Source organism: Stegastes partitus, unplaced genomic scaffold (assembly GCF_000690725.1).
Source record: "Stegastes partitus isolate 25-593 unplaced genomic scaffold, Stegastes_partitus-1.0.2 Scaffold14, whole genome shotgun sequence".
NCBI classification, from domain to species: Eukaryota; Metazoa; Chordata; class Actinopteri; family Pomacentridae; genus Stegastes; species Stegastes partitus.
Window position 1 is genome coordinate 1,376,553 of NW_007577745.1, and position 27,912 is coordinate 1,404,464.

At 47.2% G+C, this 27,912-nt stretch overlaps 1 protein-coding gene across 2 annotated transcripts; it reads left to right on the forward strand.

The window, feature by feature from the left end:
* Positions 1–712: 712 nt before the first annotated feature.
* Positions 713–27,724, forward strand: iffo2b (intermediate filament family orphan 2b). Of its 2 annotated transcripts, none has more exons than XM_008289892.1 (8): positions 713–1,766; positions 18,316–18,376; positions 19,918–20,013; positions 21,339–21,509; positions 22,324–22,472; positions 22,948–23,122; positions 23,265–23,363; positions 24,179–27,724. In XM_008289892.1, the coding sequence occupies exons 1-8, from the start codon at positions 1,291–1,293 to the stop codon at positions 24,410–24,412; spliced, it is 1,461 nt and encodes a 486-aa protein (XP_008288114.1). In that variant the 5' UTR covers positions 713–1,290; the 3' UTR covers positions 24,413–27,724. The 2 variants fall into 2 exon arrangements, with proteins under 2 accessions (XP_008288114.1, XP_008288106.1); XM_008289884.1 differs by having other exon boundaries at positions 714–1,766; positions 22,321–22,472.
* Positions 27,725–27,912: the final 188 nt, after the last annotated feature.

The following is a 27,912-nucleotide window of genomic DNA, read 5'->3' on the forward strand; positions in this document are numbered from 1 at the left end:
TGGATCAGTGTTGAATCGGTATATTAAAGCCATATTAGAGCTGTTGCTCCTTACATTTAGCTAGAGAGGGAGATGCTGTTGGCTCTGTGTTACATCAACTGCTTTTTAAATAGCATTGTTCTAATGCTTTACACATCTCAGGCTGTTTGAACCATACTCCGTTTAAACACTGTCAACATCTCCATGACTCTTTATGACTCCTCGGATTGCTCCCCTTGCTGTTTGTCTGACTTCCAGCAGTTCTTCTTTTAAACCTTCCTTAAATATTCTCTACTTGTGCTTTCCTGTAATGCACCAAATCCCCGCGTCAGATTCTTGTGTTAAAAAACCTACTCGGCAATTAAAGTAAATCTGATGCTCATAAAAACTAACAAACCTTCAGCACAGTAAGATGTTTGTGAGTTCCTGTCGAAAAGTTTCCCTATAATTAAAGTCCATAGGAGCTCCCAGAGTGATTACTGTGCTGAGAGTTACTTTTTTATTATGAGAAACATCCTCATTTATAACAAACCACCAAATGACAGGCCTCAGCGTGGTGCGTAAAACTCAGTGAATAGGATCGCATTGTTGCAACCGTCTGCTTGATCCAATTAGTCTTATCTGTGTGTCCTCAGACAGTCCGTGATCCCGCCGGTCCACCGAGAGAGAGAGAGAGAGAGAGAGAGAGAGAGAGAGAGAGAGAGAGAGAGAGAGAGAGAGAGAGGTGGGAGGGGCTGGTGTCGGGGATAGTGCCTAGTTTAGCACTTTGCAACATGATCCACGGAGAGGCCGGGCTCTGCGGCGCTGCATCCTGCCACACCGCGCCACATGGAGACCGGATAGAGGCTCGGTGAACGGGGAATGACAAGGAAAGAAGGTGGACCGTCTTCCTCTGTGGGCTGCCTATATGAACAGCATCCTGACAAAGCAGAGGCAGACAGAGAGATGAGGCTGACGGGAAGCGCTGATTGCGGTCTGCGTCAAAGCTCCTTCAGCAGATGATGATGCCCTCTGTGCCTCCGAAGGGACTTTTCGGGTTTGTTGTTTGCCTGTGAACACCCCTCATGCGGCAGGGGTCCGTGGTGGTAACTCGGGGTGTCAGCGTCCAGCAGGGACCGTCATGGTCAGCCCGTCTCCAGTAGCGCAGCCACGCTCAGCATCTGCAGTGTGATCAGAGGGACGGAGAGGGGATATGCAGAGATAAAGAGAGAGAGAGAGAGAGAGGGAGAGAAAAACTCACAACAGGTTTTATTTTCAGATCCTTTCCAGACACAGCCATAGCCGGATCCTCGGCTTTCCTTGTTTACCACCATGAACTCGCTGTTTTTCTCCGACACTCCGCCCGGTCCGGTCTGCAACGTCCCCACCGGCTCGGGCGCGGTGACCAGCGCCCTGCGAAACGACCTGGGCTCCAACATCCATGTGCTCAAAACCCTCAACCTGCGCTTCCGCTGCTTCCTAGCCAAAGTCCACGAGCTGGAGAGGAGGAACAAGCTGTTGGAGGGCCAGCTGCAGCAGGCTCTGCAGAGGACGCAGTACCGCCACCTTTACGCCCGGGAGGTCGCCGTGCAGACGGACGGTCCCGAGTCGAGGCTGCCGGGCACCATCTGGAGCTTCACCCACGTCCGGAGGCAGGGGGAGCGCTTCGAGACCGTGCACGGGCCCGGGGTGACGTGGACGCACCCGGACGGAGTCGGGGTCCAGATAGACACCATCACCCCTGAAGTGAGGGCTCTGTACAACGTGCTGGCCAAAGTCAAGCGGGAGCGGGACGAGTACAAGAGGAGGTGAGTGGACGCAGTGTGCATGTGGCTGTTGGTGCTCTCCATGTGTTCCCCACGACACTGGCCATGTAGAGGCTGTCCAACCTGAGGCCAGAACACACTCAGGTCCAGTAGTGGTTGAATGTGTTGCTGTGGGTCCACATTGTTTCAGAACAACACTGTCCAAGTGGAAAGTCTGTGGCTCTGAACAGATCTTCACTGCCCTCATGGAGCCACACAGAGATAAGAAACACGCTGGGAAAAGCAGAACCTGTCACAGACACAGCTCCAGTCCCGGTGCTGAGTTCTCATTAGGTCCAGACTGTAGTCCACATCCATCCACGGTGAAGGTCCGGCTCATCCAGACTGGACGTGACAGAAGTTCTGCTCGTGTAGGGCTACAATAAATCTGGACATATAATCAATATTGCTCTTGAGGATAGACTCATTGTTCTCGTGTTAGATGGATCACACTGAAGCTAGAATGATGAGGGGATTAACCAGGAACTATCTTCTGTTAAATAGTTTTTTGATGACTTTCTCCAGTCTGATGATGACCCGTTCCTGATGGTTGGCGAGCTGAACCAGCTGCTGCCGTTCACTTTGTGTGGTTCTTGTCTCCCGTGTGGCTCCGATTGGCCAAAGTCACCTGGAGCTCATAGTCGTGGACAGATGTCAGACTCAGAGTTACACCTGAGCCAGTGTTTCACATGATGTCAGAACCGAGTGAGCCTCAGCATTTCTCATCAGAACCAGGTGTTTATCATGAACTGGACCCATCCTGTTTCTCTCACACTTCTGAGGAAATTCCTCTGCATGGCTCAGTCTCCAGCAATTGTTGTTCTTTTAGTCACATTAACTGGTTTCCTTGAGGACTCACTGCAGCGTCCCCGGCTGACCTACGTCACCGCTGACCGGCTTGGCTGGCTACTGGAGGGAAACATGCCAAGCAACCGCCTGCTTCTGTTTGCCTTCATGATTCAAGCAGAGAGGCATTTTAACGGGCCTCCGTCTGCTCGGTGAGGTCGCTATGACGAACGCCGACTTCCCTGTGAGCTCACTGACTCAGTGACACAGAATGTGTGGCTCTCCCACTCTACTGGGAAACTGGATATCCTGTCCAGTCATCCCTGTGGAACCAGCAGACCCTTTTTTGTGCATTTCTGCTGTAGAAGATAACCGGCAGCTTCTGGGACGGCAGCCAAATTAAAACCTCCTGCAGCTGAAATCTAAAGTCGGGTCTCTTTCTGGCAAAGAATGGGAGCTGTTTCTCTGTAAGCCATTGAAGGAGCCACCTCAGATGCTTTTTCAATTAGCAGCTTCAGTAAGAACACATCCAGTCCCTCCACTTTACACATTCACTCCTACAACCTTTGTTTTTATTTCATGACCATCACCAGCGTCAGACGCTCCCGTTCTGTTCTTCCTGCATGTGGAAATGTGAGGAGCAGCACACATTCCTAGCTCCTTTATTGGACAGTAATCATGGTAATCAATCTCTTTTCCTGCTTTGCTTCTTCCTCGCTGGCTCTGAGCTCAATAATTGCATCACTGCTGAGTTCCCTGGCCAGTCGCTTTCTTTCTGTGTCCCGGTCTAAATCCTCTTTACTATAGTCACGTTTCAGCATTCAGCCCCTGAGCTCCATCCTGCCATGCTCTTTGTGTTCAGCCATTCCTTCACTCCACCCTCTCCAGCCCCTCCACCCCTGCGCTCCGCTGCGTGTCATGTACAGGCTGCTTTGTAAGGCATCCTCATTCCCGGTGGAGGCCCCCACCCTGCGCTCGCCCTGTGATTTATTGAAGTGTTTCGAGGGTGGACACACACGGGGAGATGGATGTCCAGTTGTCCTGTTTGTGATTCGGTCGCCTGCATTCCCACCATGTTTACGTCGTCTCATCCACAGCCTGCTTCTGACCAACACAACATGTGCTGATGTAAAACAGTGACGCTGGCCAAGCTGCATTCTGAAGTTAGTACGCATCAAAAACGCTGCAGATTAATGCAAAGAATATCTGCCACATGATACCGACGTACAGGAGATGTTTTCTGATTTCTTGAACCCCAGTTTCTCTTTAAATTTTTACCTTGAGTAGCATTAAAGCAGAACATCAGTGTCAGCACCATAAATCTACACATCATACAATCTGATCAACAGCTAACATGTATGTTGTGAAATATTAGATCAGACATAGTAAGAGTCACTATGTCCTGTTTTATATATTCATCATTCTTTAAAACAAACCAACTTGGGCGTCTCTACAGCTCACTGGGTTGAGCTGGCATCACATGTCCAGGGCTACAGTCCCAATATGGAGGTCATGAGTTCGAATCCTGCTCATGGCCCTTTCCCACATTCTTCTCCCCACTGTCCTGTCTCTCTCTCACTGCTCTGTCAAATAAAGGCAAAAGGCCAAAAAAACAAGTTTAAAATAAGCCAACAATGAACAGTGCTAATGCCAGTCTGTAGTTAAATATAGTTTTAGTAGTAATTACAGTACAAATAGTTTTTAAACTTGCTAAACAAAATAAAATAGGATTGTAAAGAAATGCAGACTAAGGATGGATGAAGTTTGTCTTTAATTTGACAGATTTGTTTTAATCCATTTTTATATAGATTTAATTACTTTTCTTATCTTGACAGCATTTTTCGGTCACTTTGCTTCGTTTGTTATTTTATTTAAATGAATTTCCATGTTGTCCTGCAGACCAGAGCAGCGTTAGATTGAGTCACGCCGTCTGTTTGCAGCTACTTTGCAGATATGAAGTGTTCAAAGGTTGGTTACCTTCATCACACAATCTCACAGAGAACAATGCTGTTCTTTGTGTATTTGTGGATCAGGAAAAGCTCTTTAACGTCTTTTTATTCAGATTTTTAACCTAATCTATCACATTGTTCCCTTTCACTGCACTGTTGTGTTTATTCCTGCTGTTACACACAACAGGGTTCCTCCTTGTGCCTCCGACACCGTGTCCAAGGACCAGTCAGACAACCAGCTCCTACAAATGCCCACTTAGTGCCCCCGTCTGGGCCGCGGGGTTACATCCGTCTGCCGCTAACAAACGATGGTGCAGAGGGAGATAGGTGAGGTCAATGCCAATGCCCTCAGTCGCCTTGTTTTTATTCCACGGTCTTGTATCGCTGTGAAATGTGTCACCTGGGAGTCAGGGAGGCTCCAACAGTAGCTGCCACCAGCATGCGATGGTGCTTTAGTGGCATGAAAACAGAGGCTGATGAGCACACGTGACAGCTGACGGTACGCTGCAGTAACTAAGAACTGATAGCGTCGAGCTGCTGATGACGGCCGTCTCTGTGTCACCAAAAAGGCACATTTGTTTGCAATTTGCCTGTTGGGCCTTTTAGTGCAGAGACGTAACAGACAGCTGCAGCCTTTATGGAAATGACTGGACGGACAGGTATATGGGCAGGGATGTGCTCACAGTGTGTGCAGAGCTGCATAAATAAAGATAAGCATGCTTCATATCAGATAACACCAGATAAACGCTCGTTTGTTGTTGGTTCACATGAATTTATACCAAACTGAGCTGCACACTGCGGTTCTGAACAGAGCAGAACCATTCATAACAGTATCACCACTTTGAGGCCTTCTGCAGTGCTTCAGACACTCTCTGCTGTCGTCTGAAAGGTCACATCAGTGCCACGCTGTGCTCCAGTTGGGCTTTGAAGCAGAGCGCTGATGGTGGCTCTGGCCACTTCTGATTGGTTGTTTGTTCCAGCGCTGAGCAGAGGCCAAACAGCTGTCCTGCTGGATCCCAGCGTGGCTGATGCAGGACTGTAGTGAACCAGGACAGTCTCTGGGCCTCCTGGGCATGTTCTTCCTCCTGCATGAATAATTCACACGCAGCTGAATTTAGCCGTGTGTGGATCAATCAAATGAGAATTCAGTGAAGACTCTGTTCTGAGGCTTTGATCTTGGTTCCTGGGCTTACGGAGGCTGAAAGGCAGAGTTGAGCCTCTCCTTTGAAAGCAGGATTCAGACTTTCCCTGGTAAAGACCTATAACTAATTACAGGGTGAGGTAAACTGTGCCTCCAAAGCTGGGGGGCTGCATTGTGTTTCAAATATCTTCTTTCCCCATAAAGAGCAGCGAGCTGCCCTGATGAGCTCTCCAGCCTCTCGCTGTCTGTCTTTGGGGCTGACCTGCGCTGCTTATAATCTAGGCCGTCTATTCAGGAGAGGGATTTTCTCTAAGCCGTCACCTAGCACCCAGGCTCCAGCATGCAGCCAAGCCTGCACCACATCCTGGCACTGCTCTGGACCGGGCCTCTCCGAGTGGAAGACTTCCTGCTGCTGAGATACAGCAGAGAGGAAGAAAGAGAGCTCAGTTCACTGAGAGCATTTAGCTCCAGATTAGAGCCTATATTGTTTCTGTGTTGAGCTTCTCTTCAGCTCACAGCCTGTCTTTGTGCTGTTCAGTCTTCTGTTTCTGTGACTATAGGCCACTTTATATAGTATAGATGAGGTATGCATCCTGTAGGTAATAACCTGGTCTGACCTCAGTGGGAACATTAACAGGACGAGGCTGCTGATGTCGGTCGTCCCTCAGCTCTGATCCTAGAACACATGAGTAAACAGGGTGGCGTTTTCTTTATTAAGGTGAACACGAGCACATCGTTTATTCTGAACAAATCCCACATTACCTGTAAATGCTCGCTGGAGCGGCTTCCCAGGACCAACCCAGAGTCTGAGGTGATTCAGAAGCACTTTTCTTCAACACAAACACCAGCACCTTTTGTCTGGTGACATTTCGGCGTGTTTTATCCACTGATTGTACACAAAGATTGACGAACGCTCCGTGACATCACCCACAGATTACCTGACGAGCAGTTTCTGGGCTCAACACCTGACTCCTCCCGCTTAATCCAGAAGTGAGCAAAGAGGTGGAGCATGGGTGGAACCGAGGCGGGCCATGAAACATGTCTGGGCCAGGTCTTATAATGTCACTTACCTGTCACTCAGAGTGGCAACACCTTTAATTATGCATATCTTTAAGCCTTGATGCAGTTTAAACAGGTGAGTGGAACAGATTCCCTCCTAAAGGTTGTTGTGACTGCAGAGCTCAGCCACAGAGACCAAAGCCACGTGTGGTGCCGCCTTTGTCTCTGTGCTAAAGTTGTGCCTTTTAACGCTGGGCACTATGAGCACTGACTGGCTGCTGGAGCCTGCCTCTAGTGGCCATTAAAGGAACCGCAGCTTTAAGACTTGTACGTTTCTGCTCGGTTTTACTTCGACCAGTCTGAGAAGCTACGCTGGTCTCATAGACGTGGTCGGCCTGTGATGGAGGATTATAAAGGCTGGAGCCACCAGAGCAGCAGCTGTTCATCAGTCTATCTCTAGTGGGCTACAGAGAAGCGTCCAGGTCAGGACCAGAGAGGACTGACCAGCCGACTCATGCACTGACTTTAGTGGCATTTAATGGGATTCGTTTATAATAAGGGACGAGAATAGTTGTGCAGGAAACCACACTAACATTTAAACAAGAACAAGCCGACAACTAACTCTGGTAACTGTGGAGAGGAAAAGAACCATCGTCTGAAGTCCCCTTTGCTTTCATGTGCCTTTGTTCTGTCAGTGACTGGAGCTGCTGTGGGGTGCAGATGTGGTTGATTATTCATGGGTATCGATACAGCTGAGAGCAGTGGCGCATTGCCATGTTTAAAAGTGCAGGAATGCACCTGTCTTTGGTGAGCTCTGACTGCAAGGGGAGACGTACTGAATGTACAGCAGGTTGACTCGTGGGTTGTTTTGGAAAAGCTACACCTTGCAGCGATTGCAAGGAAAGAACAAGACGTACAGACGAGTCCCCGATCATCAGACCTGATGCTTGTTCATATATAATAAAGTGTTTGTGCCCCACTGTTCAAACTGGCTCAGTCTGAAAAGCTCCTGCACCGTTCCTAAAGGCCTGGACCTGCTGGCACAGCACGCAGACTAAATAACCTCTATTTATAAAGAGCCGTTATAACAGAGCGAGTGTTGGCTGCCCTGCACTTCAGAAAAGCACAAACCCAGTCGGATGCAGGGCAGTATATGAGGTGGTACATGTGCCAGACAGGAGGATGGCGTGTGGTGTCGAGGCGGCCCGGACATGTCTGACCTCTGAGCTGTCTGGAAACCTTAATGCAGAGAACGATGAAGTGCTTCAACCTTCCATGGCAGCATTTTCATTACAGCTCTCACTGAAGCAAAATACTTCAGTTAAAGGCTCTAAATGTGAATTAAAAGTACCGTTAGTGGGAGCTGTACACCGATGCTTCCACGTGGTTCTGGTGTTGCAAAGGTTTCACTGCTTTAGTTATTTTAAAGACAGCTTTATGTTTCCAGTACCGACCAGCTGAACGATGAATCTGTGTGCTAACTCTGTAACAAGCTCACACAGACGTCTGAGCGCCATGTTGTGTTTGACCAACAGTTTAAAATTGCAGGATATTCATAGTAGTTTACTTTCCGTCGTGGAAGATGAATAAAACCAGCAGCCTGCTGGAGATCTAACTGGTCTCTGTGATGGACGGCAGCTGTAGCTCAGAGGGGACAGTGGGTCCTCTGCAGGGGTTGCTTCTGTCCAGATGTGAGGATGCTAAACACCACCGTCAGGTCAGTGTTTGCATGATCGCTGCTCACACTGATGCTGACTGATCGTAAAGTTCTTTTGATTAATGTGGTCTATGAATGGAGTCCACTCTAACCTTCAGTAGAACCTTATAAATCTGTCTGAAGGACCGGATTTGGCCTCCAGGCCTTCACTCTGCTGCACGTGATCCACACACAGGTGTGTGTACCCAGAGCCACAAAAGACATTTGTGTTGTGTTAATGTCTCATAGCTCTATTATGTGTCACATCATTTCAGTGCACACGCCCTGGCCGGCCAGGGTTTGTGCCAGAAGTGAACATCTCCGCCGTCTTTTCTTCTTTAATAGGATGTGGCTCCACCCAGACGAGGCCTGGGCTTGCAGCCTGTTGTTTGTGCGCTTATTCTTCTGCGCTTGCAAGGAATCTCACAAATCCATGTCATTTGTCAAGCAGTAGTTTCAACTCAAAGCTCCCCTATTGTAGGCTTGTTAGGAGGGATGCCAGCTCTCTTTAGTGAAGTGTTCTTAAAGCTTTGCAGTTTTGGTGCAATTAAACGTCTCTGTTTGTGAAGTCTGTGATAACTGCAGCACTTTAACCAGAGGAACACAGTAACTGACCAGTACAGCGAGGCGCTTCACAGGCTGTGGGAGGCTCAGTTTGCAGTGTGGAGTAAGAAGACTGCAGGACGACTGATCTTCTGTCACCTGCTCTTCTGCATTATTGCACAGACAGATGAATCCTTGCAGTTTCTCCTGAGAGAGGAAACATCATTATAATCACTGATTTGCATGGAACAAGCCGATAACACAGCCGACCCGACAGACTCTCACTTTCCAGGTGTGGATCAGTTCCTGTGAAACTGCTGTTGACAGAAACTTTTACCTTTCCAACAAGAGACGCTTGACTGGCAGCTACAACAGTATCAACAAACCATTAAGTCTGGGTATTTTCACAGTGGGCACACCTCTGCATGTCCCTACAGTTTGGAGAACAACTGCCATCATAAACACTGACATTCTTTTGAAAGCAATTATCCGTTCTTCGCAGGGTGCTCCCAGGTTATAGCTATTAGTTGGAAACTGCTGGTAATTACTCATGAGCACCTTTGTGTACGTCTCGTCTCTGCAGGGTTTGGAACTAATCTGACAGAATCAGCCCTCGGGCCAGAGAAAACGGGGCTAGGACGGGCTGTTGGAGTTACGCAATTAGATAATGCATGTGCACAGTGCAAACAAATCAGGCTCACGCATACGTTGTTGGGAACAGTTAGTGTGGCAATGTTGGCATGTTATAACACGGAACCCCCAATTAGCTGCCGGTCCATCAACAGGGAGGTGCTGGTGCTGAACCAAACCCTCCGCTCAGGTGGAGGCTTGATCAGCCCAAGTTAGTCTGGTGTAGTTTCACTTTTGTTCCAAAAACCGTCAGGAGCTTCTAATTTCTTTAATGGCGCCTTGTTGTGCTGCAGCTTGTCCGTCTTGTTCTTCTGCCTCCTTCTCAAAAGTCCTTCAGACCTGGAACTGTTCCACTGAGTCAGGATTTATATGGATTATATGAAATGTTCAATTCAATTCAGTTTTATTTGTATAGCGCATATTGACAACAAGTCATCTCACAGCGCTTCACAAAGACAGAAACACCCAACAATCCAAACATCTGGATTCTCTATAAGCTTCAGCAGTCTGCTGGTGGGACGGAACCGAAAACCTCGGACAGAACCAGGCTCAGGGAGGGACGGCCATCTGCCTCCACCGGTTGGGTGGATGTAGGATGAATTATGACATTTAGTTTACAGTTAAACAAGTTATTAGAAGTCATTGTCCTTTTGTTCCTCCATTTCAAATGTTAGCCTGCAGGTGAGTCATGGAGATCCCCGGCACACACAAAGCTCACAAAAGCTGCTCACCTGTCTGATAATTACGTCCTAAGAACTTTAAATGTCAGACGTCTGGTTTTAAACAAATAGCATTAATCAGACTCCCAGATGCTCCGTCCCAGCGCCTACAACCTCTAATCCTGGATCTTCATGTTTATTCAGGCTCTTCCAAACATCACAGCTCTGTTTGTGTCCCACCCGACAACACGCTGCTTCTCTAATGTTTAATTACTGGATGGAAATATGTTGTCATGGTAACACGATGCTGTGGCTTTACTGTGGATAATGTCTAGTTTTAAGATTTCCTTATTTAGGATACAATCAAAAGAAAAGAAAATAAATAATTCTGACTGAACAGATAAATGCATACATACAAAAATACACGCTGTGTGCACAGAGTAAAAACACACGGTTTATATGAATCAATTATTAAATAAAAGAGTGGATTTTTATAGAAACGGAGGAAGAGCTGAAGTACGTACACATGTTGAATAAAGACGTGTCTGTAAACACCAGACAGCATCAGAAATGATGCCATGAAGAGTTTTTTATTGAATAAATTAATGTCATGCAAAGTGCAGGTAACAGAACAAACTCAGGTCCAGTCGCTGTGGCTCAGCCTTCTTCCTACATTCAGCCCTGAACCAGTTCTCCCAGGTGCTCACTGTTTTTCTAGGTTCTTGGCAGGTACGTTGTTCCAGCACACGCCACAGTCCTCCTGTGGATTTAGTGCGTCTCAGTGTCTGTTTCCTCTGGGTGTAATCCACACTGACTCCTGCTTCTTCTGGTTGCCGTAGAGGACAGCGTGACAGCTGGTAGGACAGGTTTGGGTTGTGTTTGGGCTCGTCGTCCTGCTGCAGCGTTATTATGGGTCAGACGCTTCCTTCATGATGGAGTCCAAACATCTACGGTGCCAGATCTCCACCTCGACTGTAGTTAAACACATGTCATGTTATTCAAGATCCAAAACAGGAGTCACGCTTTCCCTCCTAATACTTTCATCACATTCAGAGAAGCATCGTGCTGCATTGTACACGAGGACCTTAACGTCTGACAGATGTTCTGATATTAGAAACACCCTCAGATTGGCTGTGTGAAGGTGATGAACAAGTCACCTGTTTCCAGATCAGTTGCAGAAAGCCAGTGAGAGCAAACAGGGCAGAATTCAGCACAAAACAACTGAACATCTGACTGTACCAATGATACCACGAGGTAAAGAAAAGCAGAAATGACAGCAGAGTAAAATTATGCAAAAACACATCACAGCACAACAAGAAGCAGAACTGTACTAGTGCCAGTGGATTAGCCTCAGAAGCTGAACAACCTTGAATTATGCATTTCTCTTGAACCTCCAGATTGTGATCAAAGCCTGCTGGAGTTCCTCCCTGAAGGAACCGCTCAGTTGGAGAGATCGCTAACAACTTTCAAAGCCTTCAGATTAAAGGGAGCTTTGCGGCCGATAAAAGGATGGGAGGGAAGACTGGAGCTCTAGGATGTGCTCTTCATCAGGACTACAGACTTTCTATGGTCACTGTAGTCACGTTTTACCACCTGTAGATGTGCAGCAGGTACCGAGGAGGAGGCATGGCGTCATCTGTCACACTAGAACTGAAAAAGCCATGAGGTGATACTCTGCTGTTGTTAGAAACCAGAATAATACTGTACAGGAGCTGAATGTGTTCCATGAAAATACAGCTGAAACCAGAAGTTCACATCCACCCACATTCTCTCTCTCATTATTCTGACATTCAGCAAATAGAAATAATGAAGCTTCTGGTTTCAGAAAGGCTTTTTTAATAGAGGACAAAAAAATTATTCAGTAAAATCTAAAGATTTTTCAACAGATATCGTGTTTCATGCTGGTGCCTGTCTGAGCCAGTAGAAACATCTGCCTGTTCCCTGAGGACCAATAATAACGGCGCCTTGAGAAACGGCCTGTGGTCACTTAGCAACGCTGCCGTTCCTCCTGGTGGAGTCCCGGGTCCTGTCCGGGTCCTGTCCGGGTCCTGTCCGGGTCCGGTCCGGGTCCTGTCTGGGTCCTGTCCGGGTCCTGAAGGGTTTTATTTCAGACTGGCGGTGCTGGTGAAGCACAGAGCAGAGGAGTGATTCGTCGGTCAGCGATGCTTCTCCGTGTGCACAATTTACATGATTGAATGAGCCAGAATTAGCCTGCGTGCACACCAGATGCAGGCCAGTAGCACGGTTTCCATGGCGATATGGTGGTCCAGATGATGGGCTGATGGGGTGTGTGTGGCTGCGTTATGGATATTTATGGCGGTCAGGCAGAGAGGTGGAGTCAGTCGGAGCAGGGAGATGGAACAAGCCTGGACCTTGGGGTGTGGTCTCATCGGCAGAGACCCCAGACCGCCAGACGATGGTGCATCACTCATGAGCACGGCACACATGTCTCTGTGGAGTCTGGAGAGGATGTAGATTACACAGCATCACCATATTGAGTCGATGACCTGCTGTAGAAGCATTGTTTGTTCACATCGCTGTGCTCCAGATGCAGCATGACTGTAGTAACGTGCTGCATATGAACCACAGCCTGACGTCTGCTGTGTGGAGCTGATGGATGCTGCTGCTGGACCAGACGGTATACAGACACCTATAGAGCTCCGTGGGAGGCTCACGTGTCTCAGACGTGATCTATCAGAGCTGTCAGCTGTTCATACAAGCAGCAGCTCAATGGCCGTGTTTGTCCTGCGTATAGCAGATGTATTGATCCCTCCGTCATGCAGCGCTTCCTGCTTTACTATTGGCTGCTCTCACTGTCACGACGCCGTTAGCGTCTCTAATGATGTTTAGAGCTGGATTTTAAAAAGACACGTCATGATTTGTGTCCTTTAAACAATTTACAACAACAAGTAAATTCTATTAGAATGATTCAGACCTCAGCAGCTCCAGCCTGACTGTAGACCTGTAGACCTGTAGACCTGTAGACTTGTAGACCTGTAGACCTGTAGACTTGTAGACCTGTAGACCTGTAGACCTGTAGACCTGTTGTCAGGTTCTGTAGGATCATGTTGTGTTCGTGTTGTCAGACCAACTCATCTCCTCAAACCGATGTGCTTTAGTTTCTGTTTTGGTTTTCAGACCTCTTCAGCTTCTCTCACATGAATGAATGAACACCTGAGAGTTCACCTAATTCACACATTCAGCTCACAGGAAACAACCAAAGCACCGCATCAGCAGACTTCCCAGGATGCACTGCGAGATGATCAGAGTGGTTGTTTCTTCTCAGATCAGTGAGAACAACCTTGATGGTTAGTTCTGAGTCTTCCTCCACCCCGACTGTAGCAGGAAAGCAGTCTGTGTGTGACGTGACTGATGCAGCTTCATACATTTAGTTTGTTCATTTAACTCTGACAATTAAAGACCTAATGAACCAGTTACTCAAACGACATGCAGCAGACTCACATGTTTAAGGAAGCAGGGTCGCTTTCACAAACCTCACTGATGTTTATACAGCAGCGGCTCTGAAGGATCACAACAGGTCAGATATGAACAAGTCTCACTGTTAGAAACACACATAAGTGTTAAAACCAGACGCAGATCAGGACAAAGGAGCTGCTGCCACACGGTTTGAGGAGCAGCAGGTCGTGAAGCTGCTGTGATGTGTGGATCTGTGTTGGAGCTTGTATTTAATGTCTGCTTACTAAGAGCTCCCACAGACCAACACTTTCCAGCACATCGTATAGTTGAACCAGGCTGCTGTGTGACTCACAGCTTTATTTGCAGTGAGCACCAGAGGCCTGGTGGTGTGATCCAACCACACCTTCTCCCAGTGCTGCTCTGGTATTTACCGTCTGTTGCATAAGAACGCAGTGCTCACAATAAGAAGATCAGGAGTGTGAACATCAGATTATCAATAAATAATAAATATCTCACCCGACAGTCTCCTTTAATTATGTTGGTTCTGGCAAAGAAACGTCTGTCTTCAGCATTAAATCATTACACCACAAAGCTATCACTGAGAGCTGTCATTCACGAAAACCAGGCAGGAGAACATAGAACATGAGACTGGGATGCTTTGTTCAGATCGGTCCGTGTCCTCTGGCGCCGTAGCGGGAAAACAGCGAGGCCGCTCGCGTGCAAACGTAACTCCCAGACTCACCACACAAGGCAGGGAGTGTTAGCTGGCAAGTGCTGCAGGAATGCTATTGTTCAGCAGACCATAAAACGCCTGTTTGATACGACACACTTCATTTTTCTTCTCCAGAGCGGCGCTGCGGGATTCTTCTGAACCACCGGTTTGCATGAATCACAGAATATGAGGTTTTTTCTTTTTTAACTCCAGATCAACGATTGTGCAACAGCTTCGTTCAGTTTGTTGTTTGATTGCATTGGTTGAAATCTTACTTCACATAATTGTTTGTAAAAGTGTGCGATCACTCCCAGACACACAGGAATCCTCTTTAAAGGCTTTAAGCTGCTCTGTGTGACTGACACAACATCGTTGTTGTTTTTGGTTTGCCTCCCAAAAACGAAAAGGAAACCAGACTCTTCACATCTGTAACGCCGTCACAGGTTCTGATTTATCAGAGAGAGATTCAGAGGACGTGTTTTAAACACTCGTCTGTGAGCCGACACAGGCTCCAGCCCTCCTGCTGTCTTTGTCCTTGTAAGGAGACTCCCAGTGTGTCTGGTTTGGACTCAGTCACGCCAAAGGTACCGAAGCGCCAGAAGCCCGAGCCGTGACAGAGAGGCCAGACAGAATGCTGTTGCTATGCTGTGTTTGGATTACACATTTTATTTCTGGATGCCTAAAATTCGCCGGTGGTTTTCCGTTGGACTTTTATGGATTGCTGATTTGTAACTGCTCCAGCAATGTGGAAGCAGGCGCTGCCTCAATGCCTCCGTTCCCGCTGATAGATGACATGAATAGCCTTGACATGCTGTTGACAGAGAGCGGCTTTCCCTCTGTCAGCAGGTCCATTTAATCATGTTGTCCAGTTATCACCCACAGCCTGAAACAAAGGCTTGTGGTGGACGTCCATGAAGTGGCAGCACTAGTGATGCAGATGCTGTGACGATGACTTTGTGTCTGCAGAGGCTGAGATGCAGCCGTGAACTCCGGTGACCTGAGCCAGAGTCCTGCAGCAGAGTGTTGTGGACACAGTAAAGCACCACCGCCAGCATTTTTAGAACCAAGGCTTCAATCACAAAGCGAGCTGGCACGCCCTGCCAAGGAATACTTCTCTCTAATTAGACAGTCCACATTCAGTGGGTCCTGAATGGAAACAAGGCTGAGTTCTGTTGGAAGACGTGAATGTCTGGTGATGCATGTTGCGACTTCTGGCTGTGTTTGTGTCTCTCCATGGTGAAGGCTCTGGAGGAGTCAGGCCGTCATGTGTCAGCTTCCTCCCTCCCACTAAACATATATGGTCAGGCATGCGGTGCTCACACCAGCACATCTTCCCACTGGCTCACCCAGTTTCTCTCTCCCACTCTCATAAACCCCGTCTGTTTTTATCCTCCTCCTCCGTCGCCCTCCATGTGGCCCACGTCGCTCTGTGGTTACTGCCTATTGCTGGATGAGTTTCTGTCCATTCTGAACCTCCGGCTGTCTTTTGGGGAGCATCTGTGACTCAGCACGGCTGCTGTCTGCTATCGCAGGGCGATAAGACGAGTGTACGAGGGAGCAGGAGGCTGAACTCTCAGTGCCATCAGTGTGTGATGCATTCTGCAGGACGATTAAACAACTCCTGATGCTGTTCATTCATTGCTGCCATGATGGCGCAGAACAACTACATGATGTGAGGAAAAGAGAGAGAACGAAGAAGTGTACTGCTGCTCAGAGCCTCCAGCCAATCAGAGGGTCTGGCACTTTATTTTTAGCAGCGCTGGTGGCGTGACTGGATGGATGGGAATGTCATTTGGTGGCTCGGTCGGTCCACTACTTGTGGATCGATTACCATGAACTACTTCACAGACAGTCGTGGTGTGCAGGGGACGCTCCTCTGATCAGGACGTGGACGTTTGTGGATCTGAGTGAAATGCTGCCACTGTTACATTTAGGGTTAGTTAATCTGACTAACTTTTGTGATTTCTCATATTTTAATCTGGTATTTCACTGGTTTATGATGAAATACCAGCAACACAAAGGGCATGAAATGTCTGAGTTAATCCTAATTAGCAAATGTAAGCATGCTAACATGCTATATTAAGATGCTAAACCTGCCACCTGCTGTAATAATGATCATCTTTATTTACATAGTGTTTACCAGAAGAAAATGATTAAAAGGACTAGATAAAAACAAGTGGTTTCCCACTGAACTGCTGTATGTCTACGATTTCTTATTTCTTATTTTCACCTCCACAGCGCCTGTTTTCTGTTTGCATATCATTACAGCTTCACATCCACATTCAGCTCGTACTGAATGAGACACATAGATACTCTTGAATCTTCATAAAAGCAGCCACAGAGCATAAAAACAGAGATGACAAAACAATCAGGTCATAAAACGGAAGGCAAAATCAAAAGGGATCATAAAACACAGCCATATATCCCCTATTCATAGAAGCCCTTTGATGAAGGGATGCTTTAAAAGATGCTGCAGGTCTGACCTCAGTCGGCTCGCGGTGCCAAAGTCTGAATGCTCTCACGTCATAAACTTCGTCACCCTCGTGTGCAAGTTGAGACCCAGGAATCATCAGCCAAGCCCAGTTCAGGGATCTGAGAGAGCAACCCAGCACATATTAAAGCACATATTAAAGGGATTAAAAGGTCTGTGACGTAATTCACAGCAAGTCATTGAGAAGTGATTAATAAAAACTGAACCTCATTGCAGAATTTCAAAGGTAGCTTGTGTAAATGGGAAAGGACCGAGGATCCGCCTTGTGTACAGTAGGAGTCGGTAAAGAGAGCTCTGACTGATGCCGGTATTAAGGCTGTTGCAGAAATGAGCTTTAATTGCAAGCAGGAAGAATATTTGCATGTATAATCTTATGCAAATCAGTGGCAGACGGCAAGGATGTAGTTTTGGCGATTTTCTGTGGATGAAAGAAGCATTATGGAACAAACACTTGAATATCAGGAGACAGATCAGCATCAACAGTATCTGCTTAATATTTTTTATCACCAAGCTTTCTGTGAAACGTGGTCGTGGAGGTGTTGGAACCGATGACTGGAACATCTGGTTTGTCATCATCGATGGCTAACATTTTACATCGTTACGGCACATGTTCGGGCTGCTGGGGATGGCTGGGACAGATAACTGAGTGTCATCTGCATAACAGTGGTGGGAAATACTGTGTTTCTGTATGATCTGGCTGAGAGGAAGCAGGTAAATTGAAAATAGCAGTGGACCAGGACCAGAGCCCTGAGGAACACCACTGTTACATTTTTTCAGTAGAGGAACAGCCATTAGCTCTGGAGAATGTTCTGTTTGTGCAAAACAGAAGCTCACTGAAGATCACCCCGAGTTTCTAGACAGTCAAGGAGACATCAAACCGTTAGCATATTAGCATGCTGATATTAGCGTTTAGCTCAAAGCATTGCTGTAATAAGTGCAGTGGACACTAGCACGCTGTAGACCTTTTATATATGTTTGCAAATCTACTGAACCAATAATGCTAACGACTTGTTCCAGTGTGATTCATCAGTCCGACTGAACACGATGAATAATTCAACGTATTTTATCTCAAAAATTACAAATAAAATGGATTTCACTGATGGCTTCAGTCAGGTTTTAGTAGCTTTAAACTGGACATATTATTTCTGTCAAAGCATCATTAGAGGCTTTCAGTTGCTTTGAACTGTTAACGAGTGAGAAAGTGATTTGTGCAGCGGGGATACCCACCCTGCAGTCGCTCAGCTTCAAACACTGCTCATCATGTGTGCTGTGTTTGCAAAAGGACGAAACTCCGTTGGTTTCTATCGTTTTTATTGAGGCAGTGGGGTTGTAAAGACGCCCATACAAAAGAGGAAGGAGACAAAAGATCGAAATGCAAGGGGGGAATGGGTGTGATCCCACACTGTCAAGGGCGTTTTGTAATCAGAGATGAGAGCATTATCCCCACAAAAGTACCATTACCCTGTGTGGTGGGCCCCAGGGGGCCGAGCCCAGCAGTAACTGACCCACCTCTGTGCTCTGTGTTGCAGATGGGAGGAGGAGCTGTCCAAGCGGCAGCAGCTGGAGTCCACGGTGGAATCCCTGCAGCAGGTTGGGAAACATCAACACTGAAATATGTTCATGCACAGCTATCTGACATCCTGCCAAGAGGCTCTACTCGCAACCTGCAGAGAAAGCAGCATAAATATGAGGACAGTGTGTACGTTTTTGTAACTGCAGTAACTTCACATGCACAAACACGGATCAGCTGACCGGGCGTCTGATGCTGTGTGGACTCAGAGGAGCTGCACGAGAAGCAGCTACCGTCAGGATGTGTTTCAGATTAGAAAAACCATATTACAGATCCATCAAGAGGAGTCTGTTGGCCTGGATATACACATGAACAGCAAGTATGACCAGCAGCCTGCCGTTATGTTCCTGCTCAAAACAGGAAGTAGATGTACAGGAAAAGATCAATGTGAAGCGTCACACCTTAAGGCTGTATCACACCCACAACAGGCCTCGTCTAGCAGGCGTCCTTCCCTTGTTTCTGCTTTTGCGCACATCGATCGGTGACAGCATGTGTGTTTCTCTTAGATTGTGGGTCAGCAGAAAGCCCAGATAGAGCGCTGGACCGTCCCCCTGAGGGCTTTAACCTTTTAGAGCTCCGGGTGGATGTCGCTGTGTGTAGACGAGGCGGAAATCTGCTCATAGATAGTAAATTCAGCGAGAACAGCCATTTATTGTTGAAGGAGCCAGAGGACTGCGACCATGTGCTGATTTAATATAGAAGGAAGAGCGGCGCGGCTCTCGTGACAGATTTAGCAGTCACGAGAAGACGTAGTTCTCATTTTAGCCTCCGTAATATCTGGCCTTTGACTGCTGAGGCCATGTTTACTAGCTGTGGATACGATAGACACTGACTTCACTGGAAATGATCTCTATAGTGTGTTTCTAAGAAGAGATCAACTGGCAGGATGTTCTGAAACACTTCCAGCAGCGCGTTTAAAGTCGGCCTTAAATGAGTAGTTTAAAACTCTGCTTCCCTTTTCTGCTGAGAGTTAAACGAGAACCGTTTTAGGACGCTCACATCAGTGTGACGAGAAATAACTGCAGGTAGAAAACAGTCCAGCAAACCAACACCTGCAGGAATCTGAGCTGGACAGCTTTACTGTTGGCTCTTTATTGAACAGAGGATGTGACTCATTGATCAGGGAGCTTCAGAGAGGTTACAGGCTACCTGCTCCCACTGTTCCCAGTCTGTGTGCTAAGCTAAACTAACCAGCTTCTGGATATAGCTGATGTTTTAAAAACAGGAGAGTAGCATCAGTCCTCTGATGAAACTCATCAGAACATCGTGAATAGATGTATTTTCTAAAATGTTTTTGCTTCCAGCAAAGACGGATCTTTGCACCCTGAAGACATAAAAATCAAACCCAGCAGTGGCTTCTGGGAGACAAACGCTGACCAGTCCTGTACTGCTAAAGAACGTGACCGTGTGAAAGTTGTATTTGCTGGGATCAGGATGTAACCCGGTCCATCTACTCAGTGTGTTACAAGTGTTTGCTGAGCCCTGTTACACAAACTGGTTTCATGACGTTTCAGTCCTCTGACTGTCTGGTTTCATCTCCTCCACTGTGACGTTAACGCAGAGCGCCCGGGAGTCATCGGAGGTCCAGGACGAGCTGAGCGAGAAGGTGGACAGACTGAAGGCCGAGCTCGTCGTCTTCAAGAGCCTGATGAGTGATGTGAGTGTTCGGCGCTGGGTGATGTCACCACCGGTCCTTCAGCCTGACAAACTAACGTGCTGTGTTCACGCCCATCCCTGAAGCAGTTCTGTTAAGCTCTCAACAAAAGAGTTCATAGCTTTGCACAGTTCATGTCCCTGAATGCTGTCATTCATGCAGCTCCATATAACACCACTAAACACACACACCCACCCTCCTTCCTTCCTTCCTTCCTTCCTTCCTTATTTGCGTTGACAAATAATATATAATGCCGTAAAGCCTCCAAGACAAGCGTCCATTGAAAGCAGCTCAGACAGCAGCTGTAGCTCAGCAGCTCTTCCGGCTCCGTGCGGTTCTGTATTGTTCTGCTCGGCTGTGATATATAATATTTAAGGTGCTGCAGCGCGGCCAGACACAGCTGCTGCCTGCTCGGGGATAAATTCAGTCAGATGCTGTTTTTGTTTTTGAAAACTGCGACTGTTTGCTCTGCTTATCTTCATGCCAGCATCTGTGCAGTGTCAGGTTTTCATTCTGTTTTCTGTGCTTCACTTCATCCCTGACGTGTGAACCCAGAGGCGGGTAAGTCACGTAGAAGTAGAGGATCTTCTTAGGAGGGTCCCTGCCTGGTAGCGGGTAGAGTCCTGGTTCTGTAGCTCCAGCTGCCACTGGCTCCTGGAGGTGACATATTTACATGCTCCATATCTGCCTCTTATCACAACAGAATATGTTTGCATATTTATTTACTGACGAGGATGAGGAAGCAGCTTTAGGACTGAAGCGAAGCTTCTGGAGTATCCGGGCCTCAGTGAAGTACAGACTCAGAACACAAACTGGATTAGAGTACCAGTAATATAATGAATTTAGATCACAGCTTAGAGTCATTGCAGAATGGCACCTTTAAAGGGTCCCAAAGAGTTCTGGTCCTGCGTCTCAGTAGACTCAGAAACTCCCAAAGGACAGATGAAATGTGTGTTTTTATTTTAACAAAGGCTTTCTTTCATTCGTTTGTTATTTTCACTCACAGTTTACACCTGGCTGACTGGTGGACCATCCTGCATGTATAAAACCAGCACAATGTCCATTTAAAAGCTGTCAAACCAAACAGTAAATCTCTCTTCAGCACTCAGGTGTTACATACGTCACCACAGTGTGGAGGTCAGATTCACCGCGACCTGTTTAATGGTCATACTGGAAGTGATTTAACGATTTAGCCACCAGCAGCTAATAAAACAGTCAGCTGATGTGTGGAGCTGAACGGGTCGGAGACTCACGGTGGACGTTTTCACAGTGTGGGAAGATATGTGGATTGCACGTGTTGTCTGAAATAGCTCTCCATCCCTACGCAGCAAATGTCTGACCTGGACACGAAGATTCAGGAGAAAGCCAGGCGGGTGGACATGGACATCTGCAGGCGCATCGACATCACGGCCAAACTGTGCGATGTGGCTCAGCAACGCAACTCGGAGGACATGTCAAAGATGTTCAACGTCAGTCCCGTCAGGTCGCTCCCAGAGAAGGTGGGTGGAGCTCTCCCCCGGTCCTCCGACGGCCTGACAGTTACTGCAGCAGAATTATGAATTGTTTTGTGAAGGAAACACTCGGCACAAGTGAAACCAGAGCCGCCAGGCGCTCGCCGTGTGGTGACTTTGTTCTTTGAGCTTATGGCGCACTCGCTGACCCCTGTGGAGGTGCAGGCTGCATGGCTGCATGGCTGCATGTTCCTAAATACGCTCACTAACATATAAACACAGACATGCAGAACACCTGCTAGTGGATCCTACATATGCAGGCACACACACACACACACACACAGAAAAGTGAAACGCTGATGTGGCAACTCCTCGCTGCAAACAAGGTTATCACATTGCGCCGACATTGCTGGCTGAAGCCCAAGTAAGAGTCCTGTGAATCCAGCCGCGGCCTCTCTTATGTCACATGTGTTCCTGCTTCAGTGGAATCAGTCATTTTACACTGTTGGTGAGCAAACAGCTGCAGATCTGTTCATCACTTTATAGAGCAGGTGTGTGGACGCCTGCCACAGCTGGATCTGTTTTATCTGCACTGATTGTTGCTTTGTTTAAAAATCAGTCTATTAAATTGGTTAGACCTGGTTAAGAGCTGCAGTTTAGCTCCATAATACGTCCTGCATACGTTGGATCTGCTGCGTTTCTTATTCTGAGGTTTGTCTCGATCACATTCTCCATCTGTTACATCCACAGAAGTAAGCGTGTAGAAGAAAACACTCCGTGCTCACAGAACATGTCAGTAGTGCACATATAGCCGCCCTGAAGTCCTCCTCTGACTGTCTTCATGTCTCTGTGGGTTCAGCAGGGTGCCGTGGCCTGCTGCAGGAGGAAAGAGCGCAAAGTGGTGTCTGACGAGGAGAGCTCGGAGATGGACGCCGAGCCCAGCCCCACAGAGGAGGAGGTCCCCGGGTCGCTCAACATCACAGACGAGATGAAACGCATGCTCAACCAGCTGTAAGCGACTCCTTCATGACGCACAGACACCAGAATCACGCCTGTGCTGTGTGAATGAAGCTGAATGGCTCTGCAGCAGGCTCCTGATGCTGCTCTGTGTTCTGTCTCCCTCTGGTGTTCACATGAGGTGTTGCAGCTAGCAGACAGCATGCTCATTCAGCAGAACTCTCCAGATATGCAGGCATACGTTGTTTTTTTTCTCTAGCCTATTTTCGTATCTCTGTCACCTCGAGGCCTGTCGAAACACAACCGTCTGTGTCTGCACTCGTAACTGCGCTTGTTCTCCGTGAACAGCCTCCCATCCATCTTTTCCTCCTCTTTATAATCACGTCTTTCTCTTTGCATGTGACCTTTGCTGAGTGTCGTGGCTGTTATACTTGTCCTTGCTCTCCTTCCCCCTCTCTTTCCTCCTGTCCTTTCCGTTCTCTGTCCTTGTCCCACGCAGACATTGCTCAGATAACTCCTTTGTTGCCAGGCGCGAGACGTTTGAAATCGACGACGACTGCGACAGTCTGACTTGGGAGGAGAACGAGGAGACTCTGCTGCTGTGGGAGGACTTCACCAACTACAACTTGCCCTGCGCCATCGCTGCGGCTACCTGCACAAGCGCCTGCCCCTGCGACGGCACCGTGGTGGAAGCTGCTGATCCGGTGAGTCCAGTCTGCAGCAGGATGCTTTGGCAGCAAACGTCTTTCAAACTCATACCAGTCAGAGTGTGGATCATTGCTGTGGGTGCTGTGTAAGACGTCTACTCATGCATGATGAATGAGGCCTCTGTCTGTGCTCTCTAAGGACTCCCAGGATGGAAGTCTTGGCAGCCTCATTGATGAAACAGAGTCACTATTTAAGACCAGAGAGCAGGAGTACCAGGAGACCATCGGCCAGATTGAGGTAGACACATCTCTGTGGGGGTTTTCGTGTTTGAAAGAAGATAACCAGATTAAAGCCTGTAACTAACCCTAACCCTATGTAAGTCTAGGAAACATCACATCTGGCTGTTTTTTCAGCCACGCAAGGGCCACCAAAGTCGTCCACATTGAAATATTGCAGCAGTTTGATGGTTCGCCAGGAAAGTTTGTACATTTATGGTGCATGAAAGATGACTCATGAAGACTTTGGTCATCTGCTGATGTTTCAGCGTTTTCCTGGGAAATTTCCAACATCTCCTCGATGTGACGCAGATGTTCATGGTTCCCAGAGGACCAACAATAATGATACTAAGTCTATTCATGACTTTCTTCAAAGTCAGAAGTTCACATCCACTAAAATCCTTCAGACTATCTGGGAAAGCCCAGATGATGATGTCATGGCTTTGGAAGCTTTTGATTGGTTAATTGACAACATGTGAGTTACCTGGAGGCACACCTGTGGATGTATTTTAGGCACACCTCAAACACACTGCTTCCTTTGGTGACAACATGGAACATCTAAAGAAATGAGGAGACCTGTGGACCTCCACCAGTCTGGTACAAAATGAACAAGAAGTTGAAGGAAACAAAGTCTAATGAGTTTTTCCATGACTGTGTGTAAAACCAGTGACTGCCCTCATCAGATGTGGCTTTACTTTGTTTTGTATTGTTCATTAGCAAACATGCTAAGCTAACATGGTGAACATTAGTGATAGTTGCCAAGCATCTAGCCAGGTACAGTCTCACAGGTACCTTCTGTCCATCTTCACGGTGTTTAATCCGTCTTCGTTCTTTCAGATGGAACTGGCCACAGCTAAGAGCGACATGAACCGACACCTGCACGAGTACATGGAGATGTGCAGCATGAAGAGGGGCCTGGACGTGCAGATGGAAACCTGCCGGCGGATGATCAAAGGTGGCAGGAACTCTCCTTCTGTCAGCTCTGTGGCCAGCAGTGACTCAGGGAACACAGACGAGATCCAGGACGAGATCTTGGACAAGGACCCAGAGGCCGAAGTCTCTGTTAGTTGATGGCTGCAGTGCCGGGCTTCGTCCCAGCTCCTCCCGTCTACCCCTGGTCGTCACAGGGTTTACAACCCAACACAGAGGTGGACCACCTTCAATCTGGGCCTGTTTGACCCGTCAAAGTTCTGATGGTCGTGCTCACTGATCCAGACCCAGAACTGGTGCTTTTATACGGTTTCTGTTGTTTAGAAAATGGTGTCGGGGTGTCTTTGCTTCGAAAAGAGAAACGAACCCGAGCTGTGCTCTCGTCCTCGCTGGATCCTCGTCCAGAGCTTCACATCATTTTGGGGAAATAAAAAGAGAAATATTTTAAACGGGATGAGGAGAGTTTTCTACCCTATAAGATCCTTTTTTTCTAAAGGAATTGAATACAGTACATATTGTGCTCCTTGTCTGGTGAACCACAGACACACCAGAAACAGACCACGCCCATCTTTTAAATTTTTAATATTTATTTCAGATTGCAGGAGTCGGCTCCTCGTGATTGGATTTCGGTCTTGTTTTTGTATTGTTTAGTCCAGGTGGGGTATTAGCAATCCAAATTAAACGGTGGGGGGATGAAGTGTCTCCTGCTGAGGAGACAAAACAAGAGGAGACGGATGGTGTTGGAGATCTGGTGGTTTCTGAGGGAACTGGGCCGGGCTGCCAAAGCTGTCAGAGGATCGGAGCACAGCCTTTTGATGCATCAGTGCACTACTGAAGTTCTATGCAATCCAGCTGGCCTTACTTTGGACTGGCTTCCACCCTTCCTCATGTCTCCTAGAACCATTAGCCTTCTAAGCAAAGCAGGACTTTTCTATATATCAGTTTAAGAAACTCTGGTTCGGGTGTGAAATAAACTTTGTACGGGGCATTTGGGTTGTTTTTGTTTTCATGAGCATCCACAGTAAAAACTGGAACAGCGCCCCCTAGCATCTTCATTTATGGCAATAACCATGAGCCAGATAATGCTGCTGAAGCAACCAGTGCGTTACTTTACTGGGAAACATCCTCGTGTGCAGTTTAGTTGTGCACAGCAAGACACATCATCTAAAAATAAAGTTCTACAGAACCTGAATCAAACGTTATCGAAGCCAAACAGCCCTCCAACATTTCAAGCAAAACCAAAGGACTCATTTCAAAAGGTTCTGTTTCACATTAACCTTCACATGAGCTTATTTCTATTCGTTTTACTTTAAGGAGGTGATTTCTTTGTGCTGGTTCAGGACCAGTTCCTGCTGCAGGGACTCTGCTCCGGGCTGCACTTCAGGCTGTACATAGAGGGCTGTAGGCATGTCAGCGTATACCCCAGAGGCCTTTTCTTTCTTTATAATTGTGTCTTTGCGACAGATTGAGATGTCTCACGATGCCGCTGCTGTTCAGTGCTTCCACTGGATCAGAACCTGACGGACGCATGGGGACAGACGTGATCTTTTTATCACCTCTTTGTATTATAATGTATGGATCAAAGAGCAAAGTGCTGCTTCTGTCTGGAAGCTTTACAAGCAGAATGTCAAAACGCAGCCTTTCTGTAGTTTCAGCATGCTGGTGGGAGGACGGAGCTTTTTTTATATAACACTATATTTTGAACTAAATGCAGACTGCGCTACGTTTTTAATCCAACACTGTCTATCTAATCATTAACTGTATTTGTGGCAGAAAGTGTATTTTTCACTGTTTTTAATCATTCTGTGTTAACCAAAAAAACTGTGTCAACTGTGTTCTGGTCGCCATCGTCAGCTTTTTATTCATTTGGAGGATTGTTTTGGTGGTTTGTTGCAGATCACCGTAACACAGACTGATGTCAGAGGAAAAGCTTCACTCACAGAGAACATGTCAGACTTTATCTCTGCGTTGATATAAACCAGCCTGATAAGTGACAAAGAGCCATCCTGCTATCGGTACTGTACGCTAACATCAAACACTACTGACTGGTTGGAACCCAGGAACCCTCGCTGGTGTTTAAGGAAGAGCATCGCCTCAAAACCTGCAGTTACATCCAAACTACATGAGTGTCTGACTGTCCGTCTGACAGACTGCATCCAGATAAGCGTGAACGTGTTGGAGACAACACTGAACTGCATCAGCTGATACCTGAAGCGATAAAGAGCTGCTGTCGTCCCTCTTCAGGGTGGCGTCTGCTCAACTTTTCATTTTGATTTAAAATGATGAACTGAAGCAACTTGAAGGCTTCCGGCAACATTTCAGCCATAAATGTGTTCATGAGAACAACCTGAAGGGTGCAGACGCTCATTCTGCAGTATGCTGAAGCCTCTCAAGCTTCAGTGAGCGCCTCCCCGTCATGTATTAAATATCTTTATTAGACTGTATTTGTGATGCTCGTCATCAACGCGTCACAATAAACGGGTTAGAAATGTGAGAGCTGAGGCGATGCCCTTTGTTTGAACACCAGCGTAACACATAACCAACAACACAAACTGATTACATCAAACAGGAACGAGGGACAGTCTCAGAACCAATACTTTTGTCTTTGTGTTGATATGAAACCAGCCCGTTCAGTGACAAAGAGCCATCCTTTACTAGTACTGTAGCGACATCGTCAGACTTCATTTGTTCATTAAATGGCTGCACCATCCGGGAGCAGCAGGTCCAACAGCTAGCCATCCCACTAACCAGCCAACCAAAGCAGACGTGTACAGGAACGTGACAAAGATGTAACTCGAGCTTTGAGCCCTACTAACTCTGGACCTCCCAGTGTCTGACCCAGTGTCTGACCCAGTACTGTTTACCATTATCTCCTGTATGATCTCCAGTCCCATCACGTGAAGCAGGCTCCAGTTCTATCAGCTTCATGCTGTAGCATCCCTCCTTGTTGAATGTAGCTTGATGGGAGGAATCCTCTGAAGACCTTGAGTCCACCTGTAGCTAAACCAGGGATACATGGCGTGCTGTCACTGAGACGTGGTGTGTTCTGCTTTACCTGATCAACAGTCTGTGACCTACATGTATGCAGCTAGGTCCTGGTGGATGTGAATGTTTCGTACTGCAAAGGGTTTTATACGAGCGGTTTTTATCCGTGGGGCGCTGGGGTTATGTGGTTATGGCGTTACTGGTTTTACATGTTCACTGGCGTCATTCTTACTTTAATTTCCTGAACACGACGGGAGACCAGAGGCGCAGCAACACCAGTGGCCAGACGTGTTCTGCTGAACTGAGTTGGTCTTTGTGTTGGTTTTTCTGTTTTATTTAATTGCTTTTCTCTATTTAGGGTTTTGTTGATGAGATGTATTCATGTGGGTCAAGATTCAGTTTTAAAATTATGAATGTACTCAATCGATTCTGGGATAAAATGAAATAAAATGGTGGATTGGATCAAAATAAACGCCTTTGGCCTGTTTTTTAAAACATTCGCTTCCTTTGATAGTTTCCCTCTGATTTACCGAGTGGCTTCAGAGTGTGTGTGTGTGTGTACATATAGTGTGTGTGTGTGTGTGTGTGTGTGTGTACATGTAGAGAGTGTGTGTGTGTGTGCATATAGAGTGTGTGTGTGTGTACATGTAGAGTGT